This window comes from Furipterus horrens, unplaced genomic scaffold (genome assembly GCF_987537825.1).
Source record: "Furipterus horrens unplaced genomic scaffold, mFurHor1.1.pri manual_scaffold_11, whole genome shotgun sequence".
Taxonomy (NCBI): Eukaryota; Metazoa; Chordata; class Mammalia; order Chiroptera; family Furipteridae; genus Furipterus; species Furipterus horrens.
The window spans coordinates 74,717,798-74,734,963 of NW_028327181.1; the positions used below are offsets into that span (position 1 = coordinate 74,717,798).

General features: G+C 43.2%; 1 protein-coding gene across 1 annotated transcript; it reads left to right on the forward strand.

Annotated features, from left to right (window-relative positions):
* The first annotated feature begins 985 nt into the window (after nucleotides 1–985).
* ANKRD40 (ankyrin repeat domain 40) lies at nucleotides 986–13,516 on the forward strand. The gene is made up of 5 exons (XM_090290499.1): nucleotides 986–1,381; nucleotides 7,211–7,359; nucleotides 7,743–8,249; nucleotides 10,251–10,432; nucleotides 11,105–13,516. The coding sequence occupies exons 1-5, from the start codon at nucleotides 1,248–1,250 to the stop codon at nucleotides 11,249–11,251; spliced, it is 1,119 nt and encodes a 372-aa protein (XP_090146625.1). The 5' UTR covers nucleotides 986–1,247; the 3' UTR covers nucleotides 11,252–13,516.
* Nucleotides 13,517–17,166: the final 3,650 nt, after the last annotated feature.

Genomic DNA, 17,166 nt, shown 5'->3' on the forward strand with positions numbered 1-17,166 from the left:
GTTGGGGTTTTTTATTTTAAACAGTAGCAAGAAAAATGCTTGCTCTGCAGGCTCCGGGCAGCCCTAATAGAGGGAAATAAAAAATCCATGCCTAAATTTGTCCCTTCCTATTTCATCTTCTTTCTTTGTTCAGGCCTTCCTCCTTTTCACTGCAGGGTTATTTCCTTAATCCTCCTGACCCCATCTGCAAGGTTCCATCCTGTGCCACACTGGAAAATCTCTGAGGCACCCGAGCTCAGCAAAACAGTATTTTCTTTTCCCCCCACTGAGTAATAAAGCAGTGCCAACCAGGCTCTGAACCTCATTAGACTGACTAGGCAAAGAGGCAAAATGCGGTTTATATCCACACCATAGCTCTCCCTGGAGCTCCTGGCATCAGGACCAGGACAGCTCCAAAGGGCCTCTGGTGTTCTTTTCTTTCTTTTTTCTTTGCGTGACCTTCATGAAGAGTAATTAATTTTGATTTATAAGCAGTAATAAATTACAGTTTAAAGGCTCTCGGCACAATAATAATATTTCCTTGATAGCCAAGTTAGGAGAAATCCCTGTTAGAAGAAATGAGATGTAAAACAACGGCAACTGAAATATTCGAACTGAATGGTCCCAAGCACTGTCAAAAAAAAAGGACAGTGAATCTATCTCCGCAATAATGGGCATATAATAGTAGGATCATTTCAGCCCAGTTCCCCATCCTGCTGTGCATAAGCTGGCTCAGGTAAGGAAGAAGAGCCAAATGGACTGGAGAGGGGGAAAAAAACAACCCACCAATTATTTTTGATGCCTGGTAAACAGCCTGCGCCAGAGAATAGGCTTGTCTGGTTCTCAAATATGCTTTCTTTTCTTTCTCTGTGTCTGTCCTCCCTTGAAGCTGTGGGATAAGGAGGTCTAAAAATAGCCCATGAATCACGTCGGATCGTATTGTGCAGCAGTTACATAAACAGCCGGCCCGGGCGCCGGGACCGAGGGTAGGAACGGAAAATATCTGGGTCAGGGTTGTCACTCTGAATACGGTCCCCCGGAGCCGGCCTGCGGGAGGCGCGGTCGGGAAGGAGGCTTGGGCCTGCGGGCCGGGAGCAACAAGGGAGCCGCGGGTGGTCGGCGGGAGGGAGCTGAGGCCCCGAGCCAGGCGCGGGCGGCGGCGTGAGGAGGGCGGGCGAGCCCCGCGCTCTCTCCCCATGGCCGGGAGCCGGCCGCGGCGGCGGCGGCGCTGAAGGCCCGAGGCGGCACGGGCGGGGGCCGAGGGGAAGATGAGCGCTCTCCTAGAGCAGAAGGAGCAGCAGGAGAGGCTGCGGGAGGCCGCGGCCTTGGGGGACATTCGGGAGGTGCAGAAACTGGTGGAGAGCGGGGTGGATGTGAACTCCCAAAATGAGGTCAACGGCTGGTAAGTGGGGAGCGGGGGAAGACCAGGGTCAGAGCAGCCGGCCCGAGCGTGGGGCGGTCGCCGGTGACCTCGGAGACACCAGCTAAGGCGTGGCCTGGCGCCTGGGGCCTCCGAGGTTGTGCGCTCTTGAGGCTAATCCTGGCCCCCCTGCCTGGTGTAGTCCGGAGCGCGACCTGCCTAAATCCTGGCCCACGTGGGCTGCCCTGGGCAGCGCCCACCCGACCCCTGGCGTCCCCGCCGCCTCTGCACCCGCTAGCTCACTTGGCCTGAACGGTGCTGGCTATGGTTCTCACGCTAATTTGGAGCTCACCCCAGTTCAAGTGTTGAATGACTTTGCCATAGGTGCTTCTGAAGAAAAACACATCTGTAGAGCAAAAAGCATAAGCAACTGAGCAAATGTGAATCTTATAAACTAGCACGATTTCTTTTCTCAAGACCAGAAAAACAGGCTTGGTGTTTCATCTTGTAGGGTGTTTACTGGTTTCTGTTCTGAAAGAGTGGCATGTAATACGAGGTGACAGTCATCATGATCTCCACTACTCAAATTGGTCATCATTGGGCCTGGTTTCAAAGTATAATGCAGAAAGGATACTCAAGTAGAACCTACAGACATTTCGTGATTATTTCTGGTATTACATTTTTCATCATTTATAAGCCGATCGCCATTCATAGAAGATACCAGGAGTCAGAGGAAATCACTGAGACCCAACTAGAAGAATTAGCAGGGTGTTTCATTAACAAGGATCAAATTAATACCTTAGTAGAGGAGAAACTGAAAGACACCACCTCAGTATGATCTTATATTAAACTTGGACATCTTTGGGCTTTGGGGCCTTTTTAAAGTCTCTTGAGCATTTTTAAGTGGAAATACAATCTGGCTTAAAAAAAAAAAAAGACCAGAAAAACAATCACTTGCATCACTATTCTGCTTCTGTCTTGCCTCTGCTGCAGGGAGTGCTGCTGCCTACAGCTGCCTGTTGAGGGAAGACTCGTTTGTTTACGCTATAGAGCATTTTGCTTTGTTTTCCTGTTACAGTTTCAAATAGAGAAGTTAATCCGAGGCTTTAGATGCCCGCCTGCAATTGAGTCCTTCCCAATTAAATAAGGAGTCTCATTTTAAGATGTGTCGGTCAAAGTTTTAGTGTTAAGTTACTGAATGTGGTATTATTCCACCTTCTTCACATTTACATTTAAAGTTTTTATTTGATCCTGCCTATTTTGCTAGCTTAGACTTAAAGCGAGTTTGCAAGTGTTTTATTTTTTTTAAGTGGAATCCTACATTTGGAACTGAAAGGGACATTGGAGATTGTTTCAACTCCAGAGAATAACTTGCCCTAGGTCACACAACTATTAATATGAGAGCCAGGACCAAAACCACAAGTTTCTGACTCCTTACAAATCTATCTCCCTCCTTACTCTAAAGAAAAAAGCCTGAGTAGCAGTTGAGAAAGCCAGGAAACAGGAGATACTGCTATTTTGTTGAAAGTGTTTGCAAACAGGCTTGCAGTTCTGTGTGTACCTTTTTTGAGCATTGTTGGATGGTTCACAAGGTGTGAAGCACTGTTCTGGCACTGGGAGGCAGTGTTGGGTAGGTGAATGAGCCTGGTCTCTCCCGCAGGTTCTTCATTCCTGCCTGTTGGAACTTACTGGAGTCACTTCATTTTACAATTACTTCAGAGAAGTGTTGTGAGCACTTAATGAGATGAAGCATGATGTATTTAGCTAACATTTACTGAGCTTGCTCAGTGGCCCAAAAGAGGTTCTAAATGCTTTACACGTATTACCTTATTCACAGCTAGTAAGGGGCATAGCTTTTCTTATTCTCTCCATTTTACAGAGGAGGAAACTGAGGCCCAGAAAGATTGAGTAATTTCCCCAAGGTCATAGCATTTACAATAACTAGTGGAGCTGGGAAATGAATCCAACATCAGACTCCAGACCCCTTTCCTAACCATAATGCCTGCCACATAATAGGTACTGTTTAAAAAAAAAAAAAAAAAAAAAAAAAGGGAACTACAGGCACAAGGCTCCAAGGGCAGCAAACTAAGAAATTTTAGCAGTTTCAGGCTCCCAGAAATGTGGCCTTAAACCAATCAGAGCAGGAATTTCCTGATCAACACTAGTGAGGTTACCTAATAAGACTCCTGCTGTCCCCAAAGAAAAGTACACTTGCCTGGGGAAAAAAAAATCCTTTTTTGCATTATGCTACTAACTTTCTTGTCCCAACCAGTTTCTGCTTATAAAAACTTTTCATTTTGTACAACTTCTCAGAGCTCCCTTCTGTTTGCTAGATGGAATGCTGCCCGATTAATGAATTAATAAAGCCAATTAGATCTTTAAATTTACTCAGTTGAAATTTTTTTTTTTTAACAGTTAATGTGAGTTGAATCTCAAGTAACCTGAAGAGGCTTCTCACAGAGTTATTGGGACAGATACCTAATAGGTACCTCAGATTCTACATGTCAAAGGTTGACTTCCTGGTCCCCTCTCATCCCCTAACTGCCCCAAGCCTGCTCCTAGTGTCCTCACTGCAGCATCTGAGATGCTCAAGCCAGGACCCTCAGGGCCATCCTTGCTTCCGGTCTTTCCCTCACACCCCAGTCCTTTGGCTAATTCTGCCAGGTCCTCCTTCTGCTACAGAGTCTGACCACTTCCCACTGGCTCTACCACTACACCTCTGGTACAGAGCGGCCATCATTCTGTCACCTGGATCATCGCAGTAGTCGTCTTAACTAGTCTCCTTGCTTCTGCCTTATACCCCAATAGCCTTTTTTTTCAATATAGCAGCCAGAGAGATCCTAATTTAAAACGTAATTTGGATCATTTCACTCTGCTAAGAGCCCTTTACTAGCTCCCCTCTCATTCTGAGTAAAAAAGCCCACAGGGTCCTACAGCTCCTACTCCTGTCCCCTAATCCTCCCTCCTTACCACTATGCCTCATCTCTGGATTTATCCCCTCACTTTCTTCATTCTGCTCCCCTGGCCTCCTTGCCTTTCTGAAACCTCAGGCACAGTCCTGATTCAAGGTCTTTGTGTTTTCTTTTCCTTCAATCTAAAATGCTTTTGCTCTCTCGCCTCCTTCAAGTCTCAGCTTAGATATCACCTTGGTGAACCTTTCCTTGGCCCTCAATTTAAAATTGCACCACTATATCTCAAAGCTGGGGTGGGGGCAAAGACATCATAAGGAAATAAAATAAAATTGCACCATGCTCTCCCCTGCTTCTGGAATCCCCTAATTCCTTTCTTTGCTTTATTATCCCTATAACACTTAATAACAATGCTTCAAAATCACCAAGCATACTGTTTGTTTTGTTTATTTATTTGCTGACTGCCTCAGTTTCTTCATCTGTAAAATGGCACACTTATAATAGTACTTAACTCATGGGCTGTTTAGAAGATTAAATAAGTTAATATGTGTATTGCTTTGAGACTAATGTCCAGCATGTAAAGCATTATATCTGTTTATTTTATAAGCAGTGTGCTGGATAACGGGATATAAAGATTACCCTCAAAAAACTTACTCTCTAGCATAGAAAAGCAGGATGATTACCGCTTTCAGTTCTTAGTTGCTCAGTAACCACAATTTCAGCACCAATGAATGATGCCCAAGGCCTCTGGTGTGCAATACTTCCCAGCAATAATAGGGTATTCTGACTGCAAATTTAAAGCTTAGAGAGTTGAAGTTCAAAGATAGACTTCCCACATCAACTGTAATTAAAGTGTCATGCATACCCATTGGCTTTAAGGAACAAGTATAATGGCTCATGAAGAATTGAAAATACTGCCTGGTTGCAGTGGCTCCGAGTTTTGACTGTCCAGAGCCACACAGGTCTGGACTGTAAATGATGATCACTTAGGGTGCAAGGCTGTGGGGGGGGGGGTGTTATTGACTTGACACCATTTTACGTGGTGATACTTGAGTTAGTTGGTTTGTCCCAGAGTATCTCAGACCTACTGGCAGTGAATTACCTCCTTCACTCCCAAGCTTGTCATGAACAAGTTTTTTTTTTTTTTTTTTTTTTTTTTTTTTTTTTTAACATTTTATCCATTTATTTTCAGAGAGGGAGAGAGAGGGAGAGAAACATTGATTGGTTGCCTCTCACACACCCCCGGCCAGGGACCCAGCCTGAAGCCCAGGCATGTGCCTGACTGGGAATCAAACCAGCGACCCTGCCGTTCATAGGCCAGCGCTCAATCCACTGAGTCACCCCAGCCAGGGCTATCATGATTTACTACTAGCAAGTGAGCACTTTATTTCCGAAAGGGAATATATTTTTCTCACCTTGCTCCATTCATTTTTGAGTGCTCGCTTATTATAATTATTTACTTTTCAAGCCTACGCTGCAGGCATCCACACACAAATGCACACTCTTGGCTGCAGTTTGCCCAGAATCAAGGATGCATTGGGTCCTTCTACTATTAGCAACATCTACCTTCTTGTTGGTTCACTCGTTCAGCAAATATTAATTAAGCACTTGTATGTCCAAGCAGATACTTCCTTATCTTCATGGAGCTTATGCTGTAGGAGTCTAGATCAAGACTCTTCCCTTATTTTTCCAAAATTGGCAGTCATTTTGTCATAGAGTGCACCTTAAAGACACCCGAACAATCTAATTAATAACTTTTGGAGCATCACTCAAAACATCAGTGGAGTTGTTCCCAGCCAGCCAGACAAGCTAGCTTTCTGTAAGTCATAAATGTTAGGGTGCCCAGGGTAAAATCAGCTCTTTCCTGGAACCAAATGAACTTTCTAGATTTCCCAGGTGAGAGACCTAATCCTCACTGTTGAACATATTTCCTGTTCTTTACCATACCTGTCTTAGGTTATAAGCTCTGAAGATCTTTATCTCAGCTCAATTAGAGAGTTGGTGAATGAGGACATTTCAAAAGAGTTGGGAAGAAGTTTTTTCCTTCCATAATATCATTCAGCTTTGACAACTGGGGATGAATTTAGTACCTCTGAATTCTTTCATTTGTTAAAATGGAGTTTTTACAGGCATGCTAATTATAATTCTATACAGTGTTAAAATAATAACACTTCAGTGTGTGCATAGCCCCTATGTGTACATTCTTAAATAATTAGTTTTACTTAAATAAGTCTAGTATGGTAGAAGAGTCTTGAAATTTGGCTCGTTGATATACATCTTTAAAATGCTGAAGGAATTAAAGTCTCTGCCGTGCCTTACATCTAAGCAGATGAGGGTATGTTCGTAGCCTTCTGGAGAGAACAAGAGAAGCCAACTTTTTTAAAAATGGAAATTTAGAAATGCTTTTTTTGTGAGTGTGAAGGAGCGAAAAAGAGAAAAAGGGAGTGAGGAACTGAGGTTCAGACAGTAATATCTTCTGTAGTAATAATTTTAATGTCAGAGCAAGCTTGTAGATAAGAAGTGGTTATTTGCCTGATAATATTTAATCTTCAAGTGATATCTGATGCATCTGAAGCAAGTATCCATAGTCTCTAAAACAGGAATGTGGCACTATATAGATATATTTTAAGGAGATTGGGACGATTTACTGAGCAATACTGATGGAGTAACACTCAGCAATACCATTAGAGTTATCCAGCCAGCCAGATGGTCAGCCTCCTGGAAGCCACTGAAATTAAAGCGCCTGGGGCAAATTAGTTTCTCTCAAGGGCTAGAAATGAAATTTAAAAATAAATTTTAAGCATACTAAACATTTTAATCATCTGCTTTCTGAAAAGAAAAAAGTTGAGATTACCAGCCTGGTTTCCCAATTCTAGCTGCTCTCGCAAATATTTATTTACTAATGTGTAGAATTCAAAATCCCAAATCTTTTTAAATCACTACCCCCTTTTCTTTGGGACAGGACCTGTTTACACTGGGCGTGTAAACGCAATCATGGTCAGGTGGTCTCTTACTTGTTAAAGTCTGGAGCTGACAAAGAGATTCTTACCACGAAAGGAGAAATGCCAATCCAATTAACATCAAGGAGAGAAATCAAAAAGATAATGGGAGGTGAGTCAGTGTTTGGGGGGAGCTTTGGATTTTGTCAAACTAATTTAAGACTTGAGATATTGGGTGCATTCTTGATGCCATTCAAACGACCAGTCTGTTTCTAAAAGCAAAGACTGCATTACTATGCCAAGAGAGTAACTCTGTGTTGTTTCTGGAAAGGTAGGCATTATAAGGTTTCATTTTTTTAATCTGTACAATTTAAGATGACTAAAAATGGTAATCATAAACCTGATAAAATATTCTTTATCTCCTGGCTTGAAGAGGCACTAAACACTGACCAAAGTACTTATCATGTACCAAAGGGCACTAGCTTTCAGAAGACACCATTTTCTTGGTAATTTTTAAAGGGCTATGTAACGGTTCTGTGTTTTCTTCTTTTTAAGTGGAAGACAATGATGATGATGATGATGATGATGATGATGATGGCAACAACCTCCCCCAAATGAAGAAGGAGTCAGAACTGCCCTTTGTTCCCAACTATTTGGCCAACCCAGCCTTCCCTTTTCTCTACACCCCAGTGGCAGAAGATTCGGCCCAGCTGCAGAATGGGGACCCCTCTACACCTCCTGCATCACCCCCTGCAGATGGCTCTCCTCCATTGCTTCCCCCAGAGGAACCTCCCCTGCTAGGGGCCTTTCCACGGGACCACACCTCTTTGGCTCTGGTTCAGAATGGGGATGTGTCTGCCCCCTCTGCTATACTCAGAACACCAGAAAGCACAAAACCAGGTCCTGTTTGTCAGCCGCCAGTAAGTCAGAGTCGATCACTGTTCTCTTCTGTCCCGTCCAAGCCACCAGTGTCTATGGAGCCTCAAAATGGGACATATACAGGACCAGCGCCAGCATTCCAGCCGTTTTTCTTCACTGGAGCATTTCCATTTAATATGCAAGGTAACCCCTTGTCAGCAAACAGCCTCTGCAGATGGGCAGACAATATCCAGAGGTCTAGTGCTTTACTTCCTGTTGTTTTTTGGGGGCGGGGGCGGGGTATTATTTATTTATTTAGAGCATCATTACAGATTTACAGAAAAGTTGCCGGACTAGTATAAGGAACTCTCTTTACTCAGATTCATACATTATTTATTAATACCTTTTACCCTGAATGATTTAAGTGTGTATTTCCTTAGAGCAAGGATAGTCTTTTACATAATTATACACAGTACAATTATCAAATTTAGGCAATGTCACCTTGCTATATAATGCTATTCTCTAATCCATAGTCCTTATTTAAATTTTGTCAGTTGTCTCAACAATGCTCTTTGTATCTATTTCACTCGTTCTGCCCCTGCCCCTTGCTCAGGATCACTGATGATGTTTAGTTATCATGTTGTTTTTGTCTCCTTTAATCTGGTAAATTTCCTCAGCCTTTCTCTATCATTTTGGACCTCAATATTTTTAAAGAGTTTAGGCCAATTATTTTGTAGAATATGACTTCCTGTCTTCTTTATTAGTTGGTATTCTACTGTAAAGAAGGGATCTCACTTCTCCATTTATATCAGTATAAACTCATAGATTCTTATTCTATTTATTGGATTACAATTTATTATTGTTATTTTGATGTTCGTATTATGTCACATTTTGCCCTGGCTGGTTTAGCTCAGTGGATTGAGCGTCGGCCTGCGAGCTAAGTGTCGCTGGTTCGATCTTCCAGTCAGGGTACATCAGAGAAGGAAAACTCTGACTCCAAAAAACCTCCGCTGCCTTGCGGCATACCTCTTCAGGGGAAAGGCTAAGGGAGTAAACCCCGACAGAAAATCCGGAGCCGGAGTCCCTAAGGCGGTTTGACGTTGTAGTCAACACCGGCAACTCCTGCGGCGCACCTGAAGCCAAGCTGTATTGACTCCGTCTTTCCCTTGGACCCTTCAGCTGCGAAGAGAGGGGGGGTCTACTGCATGGGCAACAGCAGACCCTCCATATTACCCTGCCCAGGCTCTGTAGCTTCAGCGTCATCGCAAGATGTCGATTCAACACGGGAGGAGACAGATACCGTGTCACTCCCGAGTCGGACTGCACAACCATTCTCGGCGGTGCAGATAGACTCTTGAGAAGCTACACCATCGTCTCTCGAGACGGACGGCTGCCGACGACGACGATTATGTCACATTTGCCCAGTTCTTGTGTCCCTTGGACATGTCCCATCATTCTTGGAGCTCTACCTTACTTTTTTTTTTTTAATTGATTTTTATAGAGAGAAACAAACACTGGTTTGTTGTTCCACTTATTCATGCATTCATTGGTTGATTCTTGTATGTGTTCTGGCCAGGGTCAAACCCTCAACCAGCTGTACTACTTGGCCTGGGCAAGCACAGTTACTTTCTTGTACAGCAAGTTGCTTACTCCTGAAGCCAAAACTCTTCCCTTATTAAGCTGTACTATATTCAAATCATAATTCAATTTTATTTTTTATTAATAGCTTTGTGTCCTTTTACTGTGTTTAATGCAGAGAATTTCATATTTCATAAATATCTTTAGATTCAAAATTGTTAAATCATTTTACAGAGTAATTCATACACTATATCTTTTGTCTCTCTTCTTTCCCTGCTTATATATAGACTGACTCCCAAACCCATACTTAAGCCTTTACCTCCTTAGTTTCAGCAGCAGAAATAAATTATTCTCTTCACAGTTGTGATGGTTGTCCCTCCTAAGCCCACCATCACCCTCCTTTTTATTTTATGAATCACACACGGTCTTAGATGTAGAGAAGACAATGCAGGAAACCGTGCCAGCAGAGCCAGAGTTGGGCTTGAGCAAATCTTACTGACGGTGCTTGGTTTTTCTCATTGGGTGGCACAGGCATGACTAAGTATAACCATCTTCTGGAAAAAATCTTAAATTACATAAGCCGATTATGCCAGAACCATTCATTAACATTTCTCCCTCTTTTTCTAGAGCTGGTACTCAAGGTGAGGATTCAAAACCCATCTCTTCGAGAAAATGATTTCATTGAAATTGAACTGGACCGACAGGAGCTCACCTACCAAGAACTGCTCAGAGTGAGTTGCTGTGAGCTGGGTGTTAATCCAGATCAAGTGGAGAAGATCAGAAAGTTACCCAATACTCTGGTAAGAAAGGTAAGGAAAGGTCAGTTAAGCATGACTGGTTGGTTGCTTTTTGCATTTGGAAAATACCTGGTTTCCTTCTTGGTTATATGAGTCATAGCTGAAGAAATGAAAAGATAACAGAAAAGGAAGAAAGGGTGGTTTTCTGAATGTAATCATTGAGCTTTCTTTCCCTCTACTGGGTCTGTAGAGACATTGGCGTTTTTGAAAGTTTTAGGATACCAGAGAGAATTTTCTGAATTACCATTCACATGTATCCATTTTCAGACGTTTCTGTAGTGCTCTATAAGAATTACCTCAGTGCCCTATCGGAATGAGGTTAAATTACAGGGCAAACCCACATAGGTACACATGTGGTCCTCTCAACATCTCTGGGCTTTTTGAACATCAGGTTTCTGGCTTCTCAGAGCAGCTAAGGAAAACTGATTCCTGCATTGCCTCTCCCTTCAGGGTCTGCTCGTTCTATAGCAGCTGCTGGTAAGGCTTCCCCCGTCCCAGCCCAGCTCACACCCCTGGGCACTTCCCTGTACTGTCACTGACAGCCTGCCAACAGGGAATTTTTTTTTTTTTTTTTTGCTTTAGGTTTTAAAATGAGCCAGGATACTGGTATCAACTCAGCACAGCATACCAAATATATAGAGACAAGTGGCTTCTCTTAATCTGATTAACCTATTTTTGTTTCAGGACAAAGATGTTGCTCGACTCCAAGATTTCCAAGAGCTGGAACTGGTTCTAACAATGAGTGAAAATACTTTTCTGTTCAGAAATGCTGCATCCTCACTGACTGAAAGGCCTTGCTACAACAGAAGAGCTTCCAAACTGACTTACTAATGCAGCAGGGACTGTGATCACTGAGCATTGTGACAGTGCGTGTCACCTCTGGGCCAAGGACAAGCCATTGATCTAAATGCCTCGCATGCCCAGCAGGGCCCCTGGTGCCACTGAGTAGTATATACACTAACGTTGTTCTGCCAAGGTAGGAAGCCCCCGACCCCCAAGCAGTGGTGCCATTCTTCCAAGCCTCTTGGTGCACAATAAACCTATTGCTCGAAGCTGTGAAAGGCAGAGAAGTGGTCTGGAGAGGCAGAAGCTGATGGTTCTGTATTGGTGTGTTTTACGTGTAGCATGTTAAGAGAGTTGTGAGCAGAAGCTGAGAGAGAGCAAAGCCAATTTCTAGTCACTCCTGTTGACAGTGCACCTGAAGGGCCAGGATGTGCTTTTCTGGGTGTTGCATGCTCACAACTCTTCTGAAATGTGAACTGAATTGAGAGGAAAACTGGGGAAGCAAAGGTACTAGACAAATGGGTTTTAGTGTGACTTGTGGCTGTGAGATTTCATATAACATAGTTATGTTACTCAGGTGAAAAGTATTTAGGAAAACAATTACCTAATTGTAAATATGCTGTTAACCAAAAGAGCTCCCCTCCCCCACATTTTCCTTTGTAAACACTTAGGACTGCTTCTCTGTCTCTAGCCAGCCGTTGCCTAGACAGTCATCTCTGCATTAACTCCACTTTGTGGTCACTAGAGGGCTCTCCGATGCCCTCTAGTTTTTTTGTTTTCGGTTTTTTTTTTTTTTTACTGAAGTGGTTCCTGCCATCTCCGCATTTAATTGCACCGTCTGAGAAGAGCACAAACATTGCGTGTCCATGTTCTCCATTTTCATTTTCCACTAGAAATGAAAAGCAATTTTTGAGACTGAATCTGTTGCTGTTTTAAAGGTTATTATGGGAAATTGAACTAAAGGAGTTAACATTTATTTTTGTATCAAAGATAAAGGTTATTTTGAAATTATTAGGATTTTTACAACTCTGAAATCTGTTTCTTTTGTAAACAAATCATTTGACTTTAGGAACCCCCGTGATCCCCGCCAATCTAGTACTACTCCCAACAAGGTCAATTGTGAGTCTACCAGGCTTTGTTCTGGAAAAAGCAAATACACACCTGATTAAACTCTAGAACATGGCATAAGAATTTTTTAAAAGAATGCATTCAAGGATTCTTTTCCTTTCCTTCAATGTCATCAATGTTAAGAGAAAAGCCACTGTCTTGTTGAAACAAACAGCTTCACTTCAGAAATAAGAACAAGCACACAATCAGGAGAGCAGGGCTTTGAAGCCAGCTGTTGAGGAGCTTCCCTGCTGTCTTAAGAAGATTTTTCCCATAGTGCCTATAGTTTCCAAAGAAACTTATACTCCTGTGTTAATTTTATTGGAACACGATTGAGAGTGTGCAGAAGATGTCCGTGGAAGAGGATGTGGTGCTAAGACGACGGCCCCCTGCTGCTGCCCAAATGCTGAGCTGAGGTTGAGGTGTTTTCAAGGCCAACTGCATGGAGTCACTCTGTTCGGTGACTTAATATCTGTGTTCCAGCAATTACTGATGGTGACTTACCCTTGTACACTGTTTGCATGGCAGAGCACACGTTACTTACTACCCCCTTTCTCTGAAGTACTTAAAGAAGCCTCCCTTGTGTTTCAACCAATCAGAAGCTAGTTTACCTAGGCATACTAACCTTTTTTCCCCTTTCCTTTGAAAAAAAAATGTTTGTTTAATGATAAAATTAAGATTAATCCTATCCTGGAGGAGATTAATTCAGTATTAATTCACGTCTAAATTACTGGGGCTAAAACTCTTCCAGACATCCAGATCAGTTAGATTCAGAAGCGCTGGAGGCTCCTGGCTGGGAGGTGGCCTGTGGAGGAGTAGCTCCAGGGCATTTCCAGGGCTGAAGAAACACTGGGAGCCAGGAGTTTGGCATCTCAGGGGAGATGGACCCTCCACTGCTCTCTCTTCTGTATAAAGTCCTCGGTGGTCCAGTGACTCCGATGTATGGCAGTAGGGCAAGACTGCACAGTTGCCGGTGGGTGAGTTTAAAGTCTTAATCTATGCATTCAGAGAAATATTTTTATATGCTTCGTGTAATTTATAACAAAGATTTCTTTTTAGCTTTGTTAACTGAATTCACCCCTCCTCCTCCACTGCATATTTAAAGCATGTGTTCACACAGTGCGTAAACATTCACTGAAGATAATTTTCTTTGTGCATTGCTGACTGTTCAAATATTAACAAGTATTAAAATTAAGTATTAACTGACCCAGCCCAGAGTCTTTAATTTTGGCCTCCTAAACAGCACGGTATTTCTATCACAGAGGGTTCAAATTGTTGGACAATGCCAGGGACAACACGCTCTGGAGGAAGACTGGAAGGGACCGTTCCCACCTGAGCCCCCTCCATCCTGCTGCAGCTGTGGAACTCATGCCAGCAGGGGCAGCCAGAGACAGATACCTTGTGCGGTGCCTTTCCTCCCAGTTCACAGCAGTCAGCTTCATTTCCCGGAGTAGCTGAGCCAGCGAGAGGGAGGTCATCCTCTATCAACCACATTTTTTGATTATCCTATTTGCTTTCCACAACTGAGCCTCTCCTTTGGGCTGTCAGCACCTGTCAGGGCCTCAGTGAGCTCAGAAGCAAACCCCCAAGGCCAGGGAGGAAATAACAGCTTTACACCTTCGGATCTTTAGCTGAAAATGATGCTGAATGAATCTGCATTTCTGCTGGGTGAGGGCAGCTAGAGCCTCACAATGCAGATGTCATGCCAAATTGGTCTAATAAATCAGGGAGCATATAGCAGAGACCTTTTCTTAGCACCAAGCAGAGGAAGAATAATTTGGGCATCTGCGCTTTCATCCTTGTTTTATCACAGGGATGGAAGTCATCTTCCATCCACCCATAAAACATCCTGGGCCAAAAAAGCCTGACCCCCCCTCCCCCAAAAAATGTGATTAACCTTTAACAAATGGTCCTGCAGCACAGGCTGACCCAATGCATACAGCAGAACCAGATCAAAGGAGCCATCTCCACACCTGCTGCAAACCATTTAGGGTGAGGAAAAAAAATAAACCATCACCCACAACCCGTCACATCATACCAAGAATAAAGATTGAGGAAATGCGAGAGGAGACAGAAAATGTAGTAGGGTAACAAAGAGGAGCGATCCATTCCAAATATAAGGTCTTGTGCAGGTAGACTGACCCGCAGAAGACAGACAGTTGGCTTGCTGAAGAAAGCAAACTTGATTAGCACCTCATCTCATTTACCAGCCTGGGATTGTCAGGGCAGGGCAGCCTCTGGGCTGCTCTGTGCTCCCACATCCAGCTTCAGCCAGACTGAGGAAGATGAATGACTTGGAAGCCTCACTGGTTATGGGGACCTGTCTGAAACAGATTTCTTTTTTTTAAAGTATATTTTATTGATTATGCTGTTACAGTTGTCCCAATTTTTCCCCCTTTGCCCCTCTCTGCCCGGTACCCCACTTCCCTTCAGCAATCCCACCCCTTAGTTCATGTCTATGGGTCATGCGTGTAAGTTCTTCAGCTTCTCAATTTCCTTTACTATTCTTAACGTCTATTTTGTCCTTAACAATTATGCTTCTTGATCCCTGCATCTTTTCCCCATTCTCCTCTTTCCCCCTCCCAGCTGATAACCCTCCAAATTACCTCCATATCTATGATTCTGTTCCGGTTCTGATTGTTTGCTTAGTTTTGTCTTTTTTTTAAGATTCAGTTGTTGATAATCATGAAGTTGTTGTCTTTTTAATGCTCATGGTTTTGATTTTCTTTTTTTTCTTAAATAAGCCCCTTTAACATTTCCTTTAATAATGGCTTTGTGGTGATGAACTCTTTTAGCTTTACCTTGTGTGGGAAGCACTTTATCTGCCCTTCCATTCTAAATGATCGCTTTGCTGGATAGAGTAATCTAGGTCGTAGGCCCTTGCTTTTCATCACTTTGAATACTTCTTGCCCAACCTTCAAAGTTTCTTTTGAGAAATCCATTGATAATCTTATGGGAACTCCTTTGTAGGTAACTCTGCTTTTCTCTTGCTACTTTTAAGATTCTGTCTTTACATTTAACCTTTGGCATTTTAATTATGATGTGTCTTGGTGTGGTCCTCTTTGGGTCCGACTTGTTTGCGACTCTGTGCTTCCTGGACTTGCATGTCTATTTCCTTTGCCAAATTAGGGAACTTTTCTTTCATTATTTTTTCAAGTAAGTTTTCCTCTTCCTTTTCTCCTTCTGGCAACCCTGATTCAGATGTTGACACATTTGGAGATGTCCCAGAGGCTTCTAAGCCTAGTCTCATTTTTTTTGATTTTTTTTTTTTTTTTTTTTTTGTTCTGGTTGAATGTGTATCTCTTCCTTATGTTCCAAATCATTGGCTTGAATCCTGGCTTTCTTTCCTTCCATGTTGGTTTCCTGTGGATTCTTTATTTCACTTAGTGTAACCTTCATTTCTTGCTTTATATTTTTGCTGTACTCTATGAGTTCTCTGAATATCCTGGTCACCAGTGTTTTGAATTCTGCATCTGATAGGTTGGCTATCTCCGTTTCATTTAGTTCTTTTTCTGGGGTTTTGTTATGTTCTTTGATTTGGGCCATATTTCTTTGTCTCCTCAATTTGGCAGCCTCCCTATGTTTGTTTCTGTGTATTAGGCAGAGATGCTTTTATTCCTTGTCTTAATAGTGTGACCTACATAGCAAAGGTACCTGTAAATTGTGTGGGGCAGAGCGTTAGGTAATTGCTAGGAGTGGGGCCACCTGCTTTACTGCTTTTGGCTGCATGGCGAGGGCTCAGAGAGGGGACAGTGCCACTGCCTGGCTTCTGGCGGTTCACCTGGTGATCACCTCATTTCCAGTCACTTCATTCCCTTCCTGTGAGCAACCTGCACCCTTCCAGTTGCTGCCCGAGTGGTGAATCCTGGAGTGGGTGAGTTTGCATACTTTCTAAGACCATACTAGCCCTTTCAACAGCAAAAATCCGGCAGATTCTTTTGCTGTCCCAACCTCACTGGTTTTTACAGTCAGAAATAATGGGGGTCTATCTTCCTGGTGCTGGAACCCTGTGCAGTCTGGCCTGGGGCTGGGATCGCTTGCTCCTAAGGTATTCCTCCCATCAATTCCACCGCTGCCTTTCTGGGCCACACAGCCTCTCTGCCCATCTCCACGACTCTGTCCCTCCTACCCATCTGGATGAATGTGTCTTCTTTAAATCCTTGGTTGTAGGACTTCCATACAGCTTGATTTTCTGATGGTTCTGGGTGTTATTAGTTTTGAGATGTGGTTGTAATTCTTTCTATGGTTGCACTGGAGGCGAGGCGTGTCTACCTATGCCTCCATCTTGACCAGAAGTCCTGGAACAGACTTCTAAAGGAGCAAGAAAATAAAGCACCATTCACTTTTCAGTCCCTAGAGAAGCAGGCTTAGAGGTCTGAGGGATGACATAAGTGTGGAGGTGTTCACAGCAGCTTTCCCGAGAGGCCTCAGGTCAGATTTCAGGGCCTTTATTTCTCACCCTTTTATAGTATCTGCATAGCAGAGCAGGAACTTCTGGCAATAACCCTCTGAATTTTGGCTGTGAAGACAATATTTCTAGCCCAAAGCTCTTAGGTCTGAAGTCTTCAGAAATTCCAGCCATGTAGATGTGTATTAAAGTTCATTTCCACTTCTCTCCCTTCCTCCATGCCTCCTCCAAAGGTCCTGACCCCAACACTTGTGACCAGGCAGAGAATGCCTGCATTGAGGTATATCTGATTAACCACCTTCATTTCACCAGTACTCCATTTTTAATGGATTCAGGCCAGTACTCCAGAGTACAAGACTCAGCTCCTAGGGACGGCCTGACCTGGCAATCTGTTCCGGAAGGAAAAACTTAATTTAAAACAAAACAAAACAAACAAACAAAAAAACCC